This window comes from Lepidochelys kempii, chromosome 17, assembly GCF_965140285.1.
Source record: "Lepidochelys kempii isolate rLepKem1 chromosome 17, rLepKem1.hap1, whole genome shotgun sequence".
NCBI classification, from domain to species: Eukaryota; Metazoa; Chordata; order Testudines; family Cheloniidae; genus Lepidochelys; species Lepidochelys kempii.
The window spans coordinates 3,370,543-3,385,475 of NC_136396.1; the positions used below are offsets into that span (position 1 = coordinate 3,370,543).

Here is a 14,933-nt window from a genome sequence, read left to right on the forward strand (position 1 = left end):
ACTCAAAACTGTTTTCCAAAGATCAAAATGTTTAAGATGTTTCATGTTATTAGTGCTGGTTATGTCACTGTAAGAGTCAGATGTTACACAACATTTGTTCTTACAACAAAAGTAGTGAATGAGGATGTACATTCCAAGGTATTCTAAATCAGAGGTTCTCAACCTTTCCAGAGTATTGTACGCTTGCAGGAGTCTGATTTGTCTTGCGTTCCCTCAAGTTTCACCTCGCTTAAAAATTACTTGCTTAAAAAAAATCAGACAAAAATACAAAAAGGTGTCATAGAACACTGTTACTGGAAAAAATTGCTTACATTCTAATTTTTACCATATAATTATAAAATAAATCAATTGGAATATAAATATAGTACTTACATTTCAGTGTATGGTATATAGAGCAGTATAAACCAGTCAATGTCTGTATGACATTTTAGTTTGCACTGACTTTGCTAGTGCTTTTCATGTAGCCTGTTGTAAAACTAGGCAAATATCTAGATGAGTTGATGTACCCCCTATATGACCTCTAGGTACCACAGAGATACACGTACCCCTGGTTGAGAACCACAGTCCTAAACAGTTTTACGTTTAACAACATTCTGAAGAGGTCTTTGTTCAAGAACTTAGTGGAGCTAAAAGCGTCTCTTTCTCCAGCAGAAATTGGGCTACAATAAGAGATGTTACCTCACTCACCTTGTCTCTCTTTTGTTCTCAGAAGGTTAACTCAATAAGTTTGATTTAAGGATCTAAGTTGGTCCACCCAAGGACGTACAACATTAGAAGAGATTTTATCACTGACTCTCAAAGCATTCGCGGACCAGACGACAGCACCTCTAGCATCACTGCATCCACCACATTAATTCTAGACCAGTTTACTGCCTTGCCACAGTATCAGGTTCTTGATACACCCTTTCCTAACAGAAGGGCTTCCAGTAGGATGCATTTTTCTCTTCACACAACTACATGTAAGGTACTAAAGGGCAGTTTGTAATTTGCTTGCTAATTACTTTATGAAACCTATTCCATGAAATTGGTGATCAACATACACAGAGATGAAACATTAGCAAAGGGTCTAGTAGATTCCAGTAATTGATTCTTGCAGTTTATAATCCAGAAGTTGACCCATGTTTCAATATCTAGGGTTGCTTAGTTCTTGAGTTTTCAAAAAAGACGTCGCCTACCTTCCCACTCAACATTAGGGCTCTTGGAGGTGCCACATGGGCTTGCAGAACTTCTATACTCCATATCGATATGCTCCTGCCTCTGGCGCTGCTCCTCCAGCAATGCTGATTCATGCATAGCTTTAATGTGCCGCTGATAGAGAGCATACCCACTAATGGGTGTTCCAATAGGCACATTACATGGGCTACAAGAGACCTAAAAGGGAAGAAAATAAGTACATAATATCTGTATAATACATATCAAACATTTACCAAAGTAGCTCTCTTTTGCCAACAACAACTCATGTCTACTTGCTCCATGTCAAAGGATGTAATCTACTTCTACATACTTCAAAGGCAGCATCAGAACTTTTCTGGGTGTTTTTAAAGCTAACTGTTCTGCATTTATCATTGGTTTCAGAGTAACAGCTGTGTTAGTCTGTATTCGCAAAAAGAAAAGAAGGACTTGTGGCACCTTAGAGACTAACCAATTTATTTGAGCATAAGCTTTCGTGAGCTACAGCTCACTTCATCGGATGCGTACTGTGGAAAGCGTAGATGATCTTTTTATACACACAAAGCATGAAAAAATACCTCCCCAGGAGAGTGGGGTGGGGAGAGGTATTTTTTCATGCTTTGTGTGTATAAAAAGATCTTCTACACTTTCCACAGTACGCATCCGATGAAGTGAGCTGTAGCTCATGAAAGCTTATGCTCAAATAAATTGGTTAGTCTCTAAGGTGCCACAAGTACTCCTTTTCTTTTTGCATTATCATTGTAATTTAAACTCAATCACAAATGTACTGTGATAAAACAAAGAAACAAATTCTCTCTTGTTCTATGATATTTTTCATAACAAAATGTAACATAAAACAAATTATGGATATTGCAGATTCCCCTTCAAATGACATTAAGAACGTACCATAGGTGGTATGACAGCAGCTCGATGGTGAAGTTGTTGCAAATCCATCTGCCCTTGTTTTATTGTGGAGGATACTAGTATAGATCCAGTAGGGTTTAACAGTGAAGGCTTTGAATCCATAGTGAAGATTCTGGAGAAGGAGAGAGCAGAAAATTAAAACTAGACAAAGTGCAAGATCTTGATAGGATTACAAACAAAAGTACTCCTTTATTGAATTAAATAACTGAAAAGCAAAGAGCAAGTAAAAGCAAAAAGTTACATAAATACCCACAAGACCAAGCCTGAATGGAATACATGCTGCAACCACTCGAAAAAGAGCATAACCTTTTGTACATCAAAATAGCACACAGTACAATGCACACCAGAGACCAGAACAAGTGGATGGCAACATTTCAATAAGTCTGCTTATGTTCTAATTTTAAATTCCTTAATTCTGCATCAGTAATAAGAATTTGTCTGTTAATTTCTTTAGTTGATATTAGATGGGGTGGGATCTGAGTTACTACAGAAAATTTTTTCCTGGGTATCTGGCTGGTGAATCTTGCCCACATGCTCAGGGTTTAGCTGATCGCCATATTTGGGGTCGGGAAGGAATTTTCCTCCAGGACAGATTGGAAGAGGCCCTGGCAGTTTTTTGCCTTCCTCTGTAGCATGGGGCACGAGTCACTTGCTGGAGGATTCTCTGCTCCTTCAAGTCTTTAAACCACGATTTGAGGACTTCAATAGCTCAGACATAGGTGAGAGGTTTTTCGCAAGAGTGGGTGGGTGAGATTCTGTGGCCTGCGTTGTGCAGGAGGTCGAACTAGATGATCATAATGGTCCCTTCTGACCTTAATATCTATGAATCTATAAATAAAATGGTGATTGTTAAGACAGAAGTCATGTTATACATATTTTTTCCTCTACATTATATTTTTCCAATTGTTTATCCAAGTTAGTTTTAAATATTTCCAGGGATAAAGCCTCCTTCACATCAGAAGACTATCAACTCTTGCTCTACATTTTGAAATTCTGGGAGCTTACAGGACTTCTATGAAAAGCCTTTCAGTGTACAAATATCTGCTGAGAAATCAATAAAATGAAGAGAAAAATCCTATTTAACATGGTAGAACTTCCACTATAAAATGCATCAACAAATTATAAAATTTAGAGCTTTGATCATGACTGTAGCAGACTACCTAAATTCTCAGAGGAATAAAAAAGGTCTAATATATTCTTTGCTTAAATCTGAGAGGAAGATGTGCTTTATCATCACTTGTACATCACTAGTCTGAACTACTGGCTAAGTGTAGGATGACTCCTATGCAAGTTAAGATTACTTCCCGTTACACAGGATGTAGGAAGCAATAGAATTGCCCTAAAAATTATGACAATACCTATTGAAAATCCCATTTTGTAGGTTCTTCTCAACTTTACCATGTTAGGAATTATTATGCTAATTAAAACCCGTCTAGTGCATTTGTAAAGCACCCTTCACCACAGTTTTTACTCTTCCTGTTTTTCAGCCACAATTCCTCGAGTTCAACAAACCTATTGTCACCATTTAGCCTGGTAAAAGATCAAGTAGTCACTGTCACTCACAATATGCCTGAGAGAGGTGGCAGGAGTCCAAGGTAATGCGTTAAAATGGTTTGAGTCTTTCTTGGAGAGACACACCCAATAAACAGTGATTAGAAACTTCACCTTCACCACTAGACACCCTCAATTGTGGAGTCCCACAAAGATCAGTTCTCTCTCTGGTCCCATTCAACACCTACATGCAGCCACTAGGTGAACTGGTCAGATGACATGTACTTAAGTGTCAGCAATATGCAGATGACACACATCTCTACCTATCCGTCACAACATGAGACCACACTGCTACCACCATAAAAGCCCCATGCTTGGACAAGATCAGCTCACAGATGAGGCTGAACCTGAGCAAGACAGCGGTGATGCTGGCAGGCAAAGGAAAGCAATTAAAGAGTTTGCAGTCACAGTGCAGTTTCCTTTGGCTGAAAGTACACAGCCGCAATTGGTCAATTTGGTCCATAGTCTAGATCTGAGTACTGATTCCTCACGGACACTAAGCTTCCACATAGCAGCAGCCACGAGTAATGCTTTTTATCATCTCCAGTTGGCTAGGAGACTCTGTCCCACCCTGGTGGACAAAGAGTTGGGGTTAGTCAGTCAGACCTTTATCACTTCTTCACTGGACTACAGCAATGCAATATACCTGAGCATGAAGAATGCAGTATTTAGGAAACTCCAACTAATACAGAACACTGCAATGTCTCTCCTCAGCAACACAGGAAACCTCAGACACATTAGACATGCCTTCCACTCCCTGTGCTGGCTTCCCACAGAATTTCTTAACTAAGTTCAAGGTCTCAGTCCTTATTTTCAAGGGACTCAATGGCCTGGGCTCAGGATACCTAGAAGACTGTGGTCAACAACATCAATCCTCTGGTACAACAGAACTCTCTACAATAAAGCCTAAAGCTTGTCTGTGCAGAGACACAGCTTTCTTGGGGACCAGTCCAAGACTCTGGAACTAAGACCAATCACCACCACCTTCCGCTCAAAGTGCATGGTGCATTTCCTTAACCTTGCCTTCTTTAATGTAATACATAGTAACAAGTACATTTAATAAAACCCTACCAAAACAAGACACTCCCTAAACACACTTCTCCCCCTGGGGAGAGGATATGAGAATAAATATGTGACAGATGTTACGTCAGTTGCTTAATGCACTATTGGAATGTGCTCAGATACTAGAGCGATGAGTGTGGTATAAGAACCTATACAGCTTAGAAGAGGGGAAATTCTGGGTCTCTGCTTCTTCAGGTACCCTGTGACAACAGTAACATACTGGCACAACTCAGAATAATCTCTTCTATGAATGAGGAATCATTACGACTTTCCACATAAAACAGAAACTCTCCATTACATCACACTCTTAAACTAATTAAAGTTATAATAAAGGAGATTCAAAATATATTTTTTTGGATTTGTACATTGTACATAATGCATTGTGTCAAAACCACTTTACAGTTTAACTAAAATGAGAATTCTCTCCAATTTTTTTAGAAGATACATGTGGGGAAGACTTTCCAAATTACCACTTTAGTTTTGGGATAGATCACTGCCTCAATTGATTTTTGAATAATAGTTTGTTCTGTGCCAGAAAATCTTGAAGCAACAATAGTTTCTCCCCAACCCTCAGAAGAGGAACACAGGATTACATATCATGGAGACCCTTGACAGGAATATCTAGCCTTTTGTTTTGCTTTGGAAAGTTTCTCTCATTGTTTTCAATAAGGTGCTATCCTTTCCAAAAAGCTGCTTAACATGTACATGTAGCCTATTCTTGGCACAAACCCCAGATGGCTTAATTTCCTTCCTCCTTTAGCTTTCCAGGCAGGAGTGTGGTTTTTGATGGCTGGCCATCCACCAGACTATCATAGAGAATTCAGGCTATAATTTGCCTTGCTGAAGGCAGATATTTTGTCTGGGTTTTGGGCATACTGTTAGATCAACATTTCCCCTCACTAAGCATTAAGACTCTCCTTTCTGAGAGAGCATATACCTTTCTTTCTGAAAGCCCCTTTTCCCAGTAGGAGTTGATACTGCTTGTAGAACCAAGCATCACCACCACTCATGACACTTGTCCACATTCCGGAAAGCAGAATTCAAAAGAACATGGTGCCAAATAAGCCATTTGAAAAATGGGTGTTAATGTTTAAACTACAAAATATTTGTATTGTACATGCATGCACACATACTAAAAATCTCAAAGTTCAAACCACGGAGTTGAGTGAGGGTTAGTGGTAGAATGAAGAACACACAAACATAGGAAGTGTTCCATATTTTGCTTTAACAATGTGTCTTCCAGTTACGTAATACGATTTTTAAAAAAGAATGTTTTGTGTGCGCGCGCGCACGTGGAGATCTCTAGTAGTTTAAAAGTAACTGAATATCCTTTGTCACAGACATCCCAAGTAGAATTTGGGTTGTCTCTCTCACCAACAGAAATTGGTCCAGTATATTACCTCACCCACCTTCTCTCTAAGGTTAAATTAATGTTTCTCTCATAATTGAATAATTAAACTCACCTTTGTCTTTCAGGTTCCCCATCAACATCTTCATCAGCACTACAAGTAGCACTAGAATCATTGTCTGAATTGGGCTCTGGTCTTGCTGGATTAGTCTGCTGTGACAGGCTGAAATCCATTTCCTCAGGTTCTGACTTTTCCTTGGGTTTCTCCAAATCCCTCTCTTTGGTATCACTCTCTATTTTCACTTGAATGTTCTCGGGTAACCTTATTTCAGCATCTACAGGTTCTGCTTTAGTATGCACTGGAAGGTTGAGCACAGGCTTAGCTTCAGCTGGGTGGCTTCTACTGTCCATCTCCATTGGCTCCTCTGCCTCATTACTTATTTCTTCCTTAACTTGGAGCTCAACATTCTGATTTTCAGCTGTTTGTGCACTTTGGGCTGCTGAGGAGGGGGATGTGCTAGGTACGGTTTTAATGGCAGATTCCTGTTCTGCTGTTGTCTCAGTGGTTATCCTAGCAGCAGAGCTCTCAGACATCGCATCTTCACTGGGTTTGGATGCTTCCACTGGTGAAGGAGATGGAGCACTCTCTGTATCTGAACTATTTTCAGCACCTGAAAGACATTATTCTTGCATAAGCACTCAAAATATAATTAACACGCTCTGACTGGACAGCAAATAATTGCTCTCATTTTACAGCACCCACAAATATATGAGGTATCCCACAGTACAAATAAGACTACAAGCCTCTGCCCCAAAGATATCATTCACCACTTAATTTCACACCTAATGCAATGATGACTTTACATGGGAAGCTTTTCATCATTTGTGAACAATCCAAGCAACTCATTTTCAAACATGAATTACACAGATTTATTGCTTAGCGCAGAAATCTCTCTTTCAAAAAACTTATTTTAGTTTTAGGTATTAGCCACAGACTATACATTTAAAATTTCTTCATTTTAAGAGTCGATACACTTGTAGAATTGGAATCCAGACACTGAAATACAGGCTGCAACATGAAAAAAAGTCTGCTATAGGCTTTCACACAGCAGAGTTGACAAATTTTCAGAAAACAATGCTGTGCATCACAGCTAGTGACAAACTAGGGTTTTCAATCTATAGGAAGAATTGTAAATTAGCATTATTAACAGCATTTTGTACCATTTTAAAATAAATGGTAACTTTTATTCATCTTTCATTCTAATCATTGTCCCACAGAAATAACTTCAGTGAACTGGAATCTTAAGGCAAAATTCCCTAACAAACATTTAATAACAAAGTTTAATATAAACTACAAATGCTAAGAGAGAACCATGGTTCCATAATATAGCACAACAGATTCTATTCAGAAATCTTATATTACTATATCAATCCTTATTCCTTAAAAAGCATTTTTACAGGAAATATTTAGTTCAAATATAACATCCTCACAAGCTTTTGGTATTTTTAGAAGGAGCGTCTACATGCCTTTCCCATTCAACTGATGTCTACTGCAGAGCAGATAGAGCACTACACAGCCTACCGGTTAACTGAAAGGTTTAGGTTCTCTCAACTGTCATTTAACGTACGTAACCTTTTATAGACAAAGTACACGCCTGGTAAAATGCTTAAACAGAACCAGAAAGCAAAGGGTCTTCACAGGTTTTAATGGATAAATTCACCAAAAGGATTTTTAATCTTTTATGTTAAACACATGGATCTGGTAAAATTTAAAGATTCATCAATTCTAACTTGTTAAAGCTTCTCTATGATTTGAAAAACCTTATTACTAATTATTATTGGCTTTTATATAGATGAACAATTTTCTGAATAACATGCAGACATCAGCAGCTTGAGACATTAAGTCAAATACTCTGATTCATAGTTTATGAATGTTACTGGATACAGTTCTACATAAGGATGGCCAAATACAGATTTGATGGGGAGTCTAATTATGAACAGTTGCAGCCAACACAAAAAGCTGGTAAGTATTCCCCTGCCTGAAACTTTTCAGAGGCTAGTTACTAGCTAAAGACTATAAATTCATGATTCACCATGTTTTTTTTTATAAGGGCAGTTTTATGTAGCCATTTGCTGTCAGTACGATCAAGTTAAGAACACTGGGTGAGACCAATAGTCCGCAGAGACCAATATCCTGTCTTCCAACAGTGGCCTGTATCAGATGTTTAGAGGGAAAGAACAGAACAGGGCAATTTATAGAGTGAACCATCCGCCTGTTGTTCAGTCCCAGTCTCTGGAAGTTAGAGGTTTAGGAACACCCAGAGCATGGGGTTGTGTCCCTGACTATCACAGCTAATAGCCATTGATGGAACTATCCTCCATGAACTTACCTATTTCTTTTTTTAATCAAGTTATAGTTTTGGTCTTCACAACATTTCCTGGCAATGAGTTCCATAGGTTGACTGTGTGTTGTGTGAAGAAGTACTTCCTTATCTTTGTGTTAAACTTATTGCCTATTAATTTCATTGGGTGACCCCCTAGTTCTTGTGTTATGTGAAGAGATAAATAACACTTCCCTATTCACCATTCGTGATTTTATAGATCTCTATTATATTGCCCTTTAGTCGCCTCTTCTCTAAGCTAAACAGTCCCAGTCTTTTTAATCTCTCCTCCTATGGGAGATGGTCCATACCCCTCATCATTTTTGTTGCCCTTCTCTGTACTTTTCCAATTCTAATATACCTTGTTTGACATGGGGCAACCAAAACTGCACACATGCAGTACTCAAGGTGTGGGCATACCATGGATTTATATACTCCGTTTATAAAACAGAAAATATCATAATGCATCCTCTTTCCTAATGATTCCTAACATTGTTAGCTTTTTTGACTGCTGCTGCACATTGAGCAGATGTTTTTGGAGAACTATAGACAATAACTCCAAGATCTCTTTCTTGAGTGGTAGTAGCTAATTTAGATCCAGTCGTTTTGTATGTGTAGTTGGGATTATGTTTTCCAACATGCATTACATCGCACTTATCAGTACTGAATTTCATCTGCCATTTTGTTGCCCTGTCATCCAGTTTTGTGAAATCCTTTTGTAACTCTTCACAGTCAGCTGCAGAATTAAGTTTATTCAGACATAGATATAGTAATCCCACCTGCTAAACTTCAACCCCAGAGTAAGAGTCTGAAAACTACACTGGACTATTTTAAATTAAATAGAGTGTAACTTTTTGATCATTTTAAGTGACAACTTCTGCAGGTGATCAAACATCACAGGCAACTAAAATGGTGGATCATTTTAGTGCTAGTAGGAGTTTCCTTCCAAACCAATTCTGACATTTCAGTAGTTACCCTCACTGTCTTCTGGATTCTCTTCTTCATTGGATGCTTCGATATCTTCATCCTCCTGAGCAGAGACCGTTGACGCCACGCTTTCACACTGCGATACATCGCGCTCCTCACGAGGCCTTCGTGAAGACTAAGACAGAAAGAATTGAGATTTACTCAATCTTGAAAACTTCCATATATTAATTTTAAATGCACTCTCTCTCCACTTTATATCAGATTCAGAAGTTAAAGAACCCCCTAATTAGCAATGATGTTTCTTTCTGCACTGATTTACACCTTGTTTTAACTCAGGCAGTACTGCAGGGGGCCAAAGAGGAATACAGTATTGTCAAATGCACAAAAGCTTTCAGATACAAGCAGAACCAGTAGTTATTTCACTTGTTAAGATATGTAACTCCAACTAGCGTCACTGTGCCATAATCCACTCATTTTCCAAGGCTGTAAGCACTGGCCTAACTCTGCTACCACTTAAGTCAAACTACTCCTGCTGATATTAAATTAGGCTAGCACTGTGCTTTTGAAAATCCCATCCTTGGTGTTTTACTTTGGCTATATATGCAGCAACATTCAGTTGCTGATGTTCCACTGGCTATCCTAACCTGTTTTGCACTGTTGGTGTTGTTTAATAGCTACATGTTTCAGTCCAAAGATATTACTGGTGGATGAAGCCCCTCTATACAAGTGAGTTTGCAAAACACTTTGAAATTCCTCAGGAGGAAATGTATTACACCAAAAATGCAAAATAATATTACTACTGACCTTTACATTTAAAGTGACTACTACCTCTAAACCGTCTATCTACCCGGGCAATGAAAAGCGGCATCAAGTGCTAGAAGGTACAGAGCAAAAACAGGTGAAATGAAACAAAATGGGAGGCTGAAGAAGTTTCTATTGTGAGCCTCAAGGCCTAACTTTAGACCAAACCCAATTATCTCCAAAAATTATTTAATCCAGTATGATTTACTCACTTTCTGTTTGTGCTGCTGAAGGAGGTTGTCCAGATTATGTCTCCTTTTATAGTTGAAGTAGAAGTTTTTACACTGAGCTTCACTTTTAGTTCCAACCATTTTGGCTATTGCTGCCCAGTTGCGACCATGTTCCACTAACCCTATTTAAACAAAATGCAAGCTTAATATTTACCATGATAAATAATCAGGCTCACCAGAAATCAATTCAACCACACACAAATTCCACTTTAAAAAGGTCTGACTTAAACACAGACACAAGAAAATGGGGTAAATCACACTGTCCTTAAAATGACTCTTGTTGCAATAATGAACCCACCCAACAGATGGAAAAGCCCTGCACTTCATAAAGCATAGCAGGGTGCCTCTGAAGCTATTCCATTCAAAAGTTTTGCCAACATCTGAAACAGAACCAGTCAGCACATTCCCTCCCATGTGCTCATTAGCTAGGTTTTCAGACTTACTATAGAAAAAGTAAATTAAAAATGTATTTAGCAAGAATTAACTAGTGCTGTTAGAAAGCTGTCGGCCCAGTTGCCTCTCCAGAGGACAATGCTCAAACAGCTGTTGTGATGACATCACCCCAGAAACCGGTAGCAGCACCAGTACGATAACATGAATGGTGCAGCTTGAAGACTTTATTTTTGGTAAGTAGTAATCAGCTGGTACAGTAACATTTCGTAAGAGAAATATTCTTTTTTAATACTTTGATATTATGAAAGCTTCACATTTCCTTCTACTATTGAAATAACATCCTACTAAGCCTATTTTGTTAAACTTTCATAAGAAAACAGTAAAGTCAAATTTCCTTGCAAATGACAGATAAAGTACTACTACATAAAATTTCCCATGACAGATCGCACCACTGGTCTATCAAGTCCAGTGTTTCCTTTGGCAGTGCTGATGCATCAGAGGAAGGTGAAAGCTTCATAATGTCCTTGCTTGAGTAAATGTGTAATACGACGCAAGGGCAAATGATTCCTTCCTAACCCCTACAGTGATCAACTGTCAGACTGAAGCATGAGATTTAATTATCCTTATTTCTATTTGTAGTTAAGCAGGCTACTGATCACAAATTATTGAGTCTCAGCTGAGTCTATCTACCCTCCTGTGGCAGTGAATTCCATTTCTGGCTACATGCTGCGAGAAGGACAATGAAACCATCTTTGTAATGGCACACCCGCTCCCCTTATAACGTACGCACAAGGTAGGTTACAAAGACTTAAGTACTGCAGTAGCTACTATCATATTTTGTGCAAGTAATGAAGTACATAAAAGCTACGTTTTATGATGCAGAATCCCTGTTTTGTTTCCTCAATTGGTCATTTAGGGTCTGATACGAAGTCCATTGACTTCAGTTCGTTTGGTTCAGGCTCTTAACAATTAAGACTGGTTCTGCAGTCAGCGTATATTAGCAAGGTCCTACTGTATTTTCTTATTTTGTTCTATATCTATATAGGCATAAATTATCAAATGACTCTTCATCTTGCATGATGATAAAGACTGATCAGTTTATCAAACTTCATAACTGCCACCAGTATAAACCTCACCTTTAAAAATTCTACAGTTCAGGTGTGACTGGAAAGTTGAGGGCTTGAAATCTACAGTGTGGGGCTATTGGCTGTTTGGCATAAATGGAAGAGAGGCAACAGCAATGCTTGCCCCTAAAACCATGTTTCTCTGGGAAAATAATTTCACGAACATTTGTTTACCCTAGCTACCAGTCATCAGCGACATAAGGACAACCAATGCCCCACCAAAGCACTGCATTTCAGTACTTGCATTCCAACAACACCTGGTTAACCTTTACGATCTAGATTTTCAAACGCAGTTTCTTATACAATATATACCTAACCCCTTAACATTTGGCACTGGTGAAATATGAAACTACTAGTAGATTAATGCTTAAATGCTGCCTCAATACTGCCATGTCTAACATGTTCTTCTGAAACATCCCTCAAAAAGAAATACTTAGTGTTGTATCAACCATCTGGAACTTGCTATACTTGTGCAATTAGAATGATTTGGTTTTGTAAACTGCATAGGAAGATATTTCTTGCTTAAGTAGTTTTTAAAATTCATCAAGCATCTCTTTCTTCCACCATCATCTTAGTCTGATATCTTAGACATGTGTGACATTACTTGGATGACCTGAAGCCAGTTCATAGCTGCTCAAGTGGAGGAAGGCAAACTTCTAGGTGATCATTTAAGGCATTTATTTTACAATCCATAGAATATAGCTTTACTAAGCAGAGTGGGGACTGCGTATGTTAGTATTTTACATAAAATCATGCCAGGTATAGTTTTGACTCTAATGAGACAAAGCAGAAAACAAGATCTTAATATAGTATAGATATATTTTTGTGTGTCTCATCAATACATCCAGAAGCTCTTTATGAAGGTGAGTTTTAGCCTTCTTTTCCAGACTGAAAATGAAATGCAGCAAGAGGTTGAGGTTGTACCTAATGTCACAGAGAGGCAGTGGCAGAGCCAGGAATAAAACACAGGTTTTACTCCCTGTGCTGCATCCTATCTACTGGCTCATGCGGTCTGCCCTGTTAGGATAACCGACTTCTTTTCTTTCTGGGACATAAAACTATTGAACCCACATCCACTACTACTATGCACATTTGAGAAAATGTGTAAAAATCCCACACCACACTACCTAGAATAAAAAGGATAAGAAATTCACACCGAGATCATGAAGTATTTCAGATTGTGAAATTCAAAAAGGTTCTTAATCTTATAATATAAGCATATTTTCTCTTAATTAAGTTACCATTTCACAATGTTAAGTATCATCTGAAAGGCAAGATTAAAGAGTAAACAAGCAGGTACTCAGTAAAATATGATTCTGAAAGCTAGAAATTCTCCCCAGTATAAGTATCAGGATGATCGTGGTAGCTCTGTCTACAAGATAGATACACATCAAAAAAAATTACCTAATCCCTACTAACCTCTCCCATTTCTTAAAAATCTACTATAAATAAATATTTGGAATACTGCTGCTCTGCTAATGACCTCCGCACTATTTCTAAATACACTAAGAAAATATCTAAGACTAAAAACTGGATAGTTTTTTCAAAATCTTGGACTCTGGATTCTTGGCAAAAAATAGGCACACAGAGTGACTAAAATCTCTAGAAGATCTTTGAAAGTGATCTTTACTATACATACAGATATACACAAACACAAAAATTAAAGGAGAGCTCCAATGTAATATAAAATTTATTCTAGCCTTTATCTCTGCTTTTGAAATTACAAAAACTCACTTAAGTGTGTTATAATAGTTTTAAAAGATTAAATGACCACTCTCTTGATCTGATTACACAAAACATGACCGTAAATTTTGCTAAAAAAAACTTTGGAAATCAAAAAGTTTAATTTATTAGGAAGCTTTGTAAATAAGGGAATTTTTTTTTTTTTTAGTTGCAGAACTAGAACTGAACAGATTTCCAGTGCTTTTACTAGGAAAGCCATTTTTTTCAGTCCTGCTTTACACCAAACCAGGCCTGCGCCAGGAAGTATACTTGAAGTGACAGCTCTGCAGAGACAATAGCACCACTTGACTGAAATAATAAACTGTTTTGAAATGCTGATACGTTTTTATTTAAAACGTACACCACAGAGCACAAATATCAGTAATATTTCCTTTGAAATCCATGTTTAGGGGTACTTGAATCAGGTACAATTCAAGTTGCACTTGAATCAGAATACTACCGTTGCGAAGGGTCCTTTACACTTTTACAGCACCCATTTTCTATTTTTAGAATTTGAACATAACTTGCAAGCAGTAAGTAGAAACAGGATGTGTTTTGTATTAGGCAGTAGCATAGAAGCAATTTTTATTTTACTTTGAGGGCTATGCAACACCTATAAACCTGGGCAAGCAAAGAAAGCATCAAGCCTGATTCTTAAAAGTAATTCAAGTCCCAAACTTGGAAGTGTACATACTAAAATAAATTTTTTTTGCATGGTATATTTAGAAGTCTTTCTATATGGTGTACAAACATTTTCAGCCATAACTAGAGAAAAACAAAGCCTACAAATTCTTGTGATATGTTTTAGCACAGAGCACTAAAGAACCAAGCGAATTAATAGTTCTTGCAAAAAAAATTTATCTAGTGTCTGCTTGTACTCATTTAAAATTTGACTCCCTGTTGAAGCTAATATCTATCACTAAGCTTTGCCAGAGTTCGAATTATACGCACAATGTTTTAATACATTAAAATTTGCCACTCTCCTTGCCAAGTTACAATGCAAACTCACATTTCAGATAAAAGAATTCATCTAATGGAAAGGATATTGATGTGACTTGTAAGAAGGTGTTACTTAGTGCAAATTTCAGATGCAAATTTTCATTCACATCAGTTTCATTGTTATATAGAGACTACTTTGTAAAATCGTTTTCTATCAGACTGTTGATGGCCATAGCTGTAAACTGAAATCAAATAGCTTTTCCAACAGATTGGGAAAGCCAATAAAAACATCTAAATCTGCATGTTTGTTTGGAAGATTGGTTTGTTTTGTGTGGATATCTGCTTCTAAGAAAAAGCTCCT

The 14,933-nt window shown here is 37.7% G+C and overlaps 1 protein-coding gene across 15 annotated transcripts in view; it reads right to left on the minus strand.

Annotated features, from left to right (window-relative positions):
* NCOR1 (nuclear receptor corepressor 1) overlaps positions 1–14,933 on the minus strand; it is a 114,961-nt gene that overhangs the window by 32,077 nt on the left and 67,951 nt on the right. For all 15 annotated transcript variants that reach the window (XM_073315880.2, XM_078849274.1, XM_073315885.2 and 12 more), the window contains 5 exons: positions 10,377–10,516; positions 9,412–9,538; positions 6,171–6,726; positions 2,077–2,206; positions 1,176–1,371 (listed from right to left, as the gene is read on the minus strand). In XM_073315880.2, coding sequence (XP_073171981.2) covers positions 1,176–1,371; positions 2,077–2,206; positions 6,171–6,726; positions 9,412–9,538; positions 10,377–10,516 — 1,149 coding nt within the window. The remainder of the gene's footprint in view (positions 1–1,175; positions 1,372–2,076; positions 2,207–6,170; positions 6,727–9,411; positions 9,539–10,376; positions 10,517–14,933) is intronic.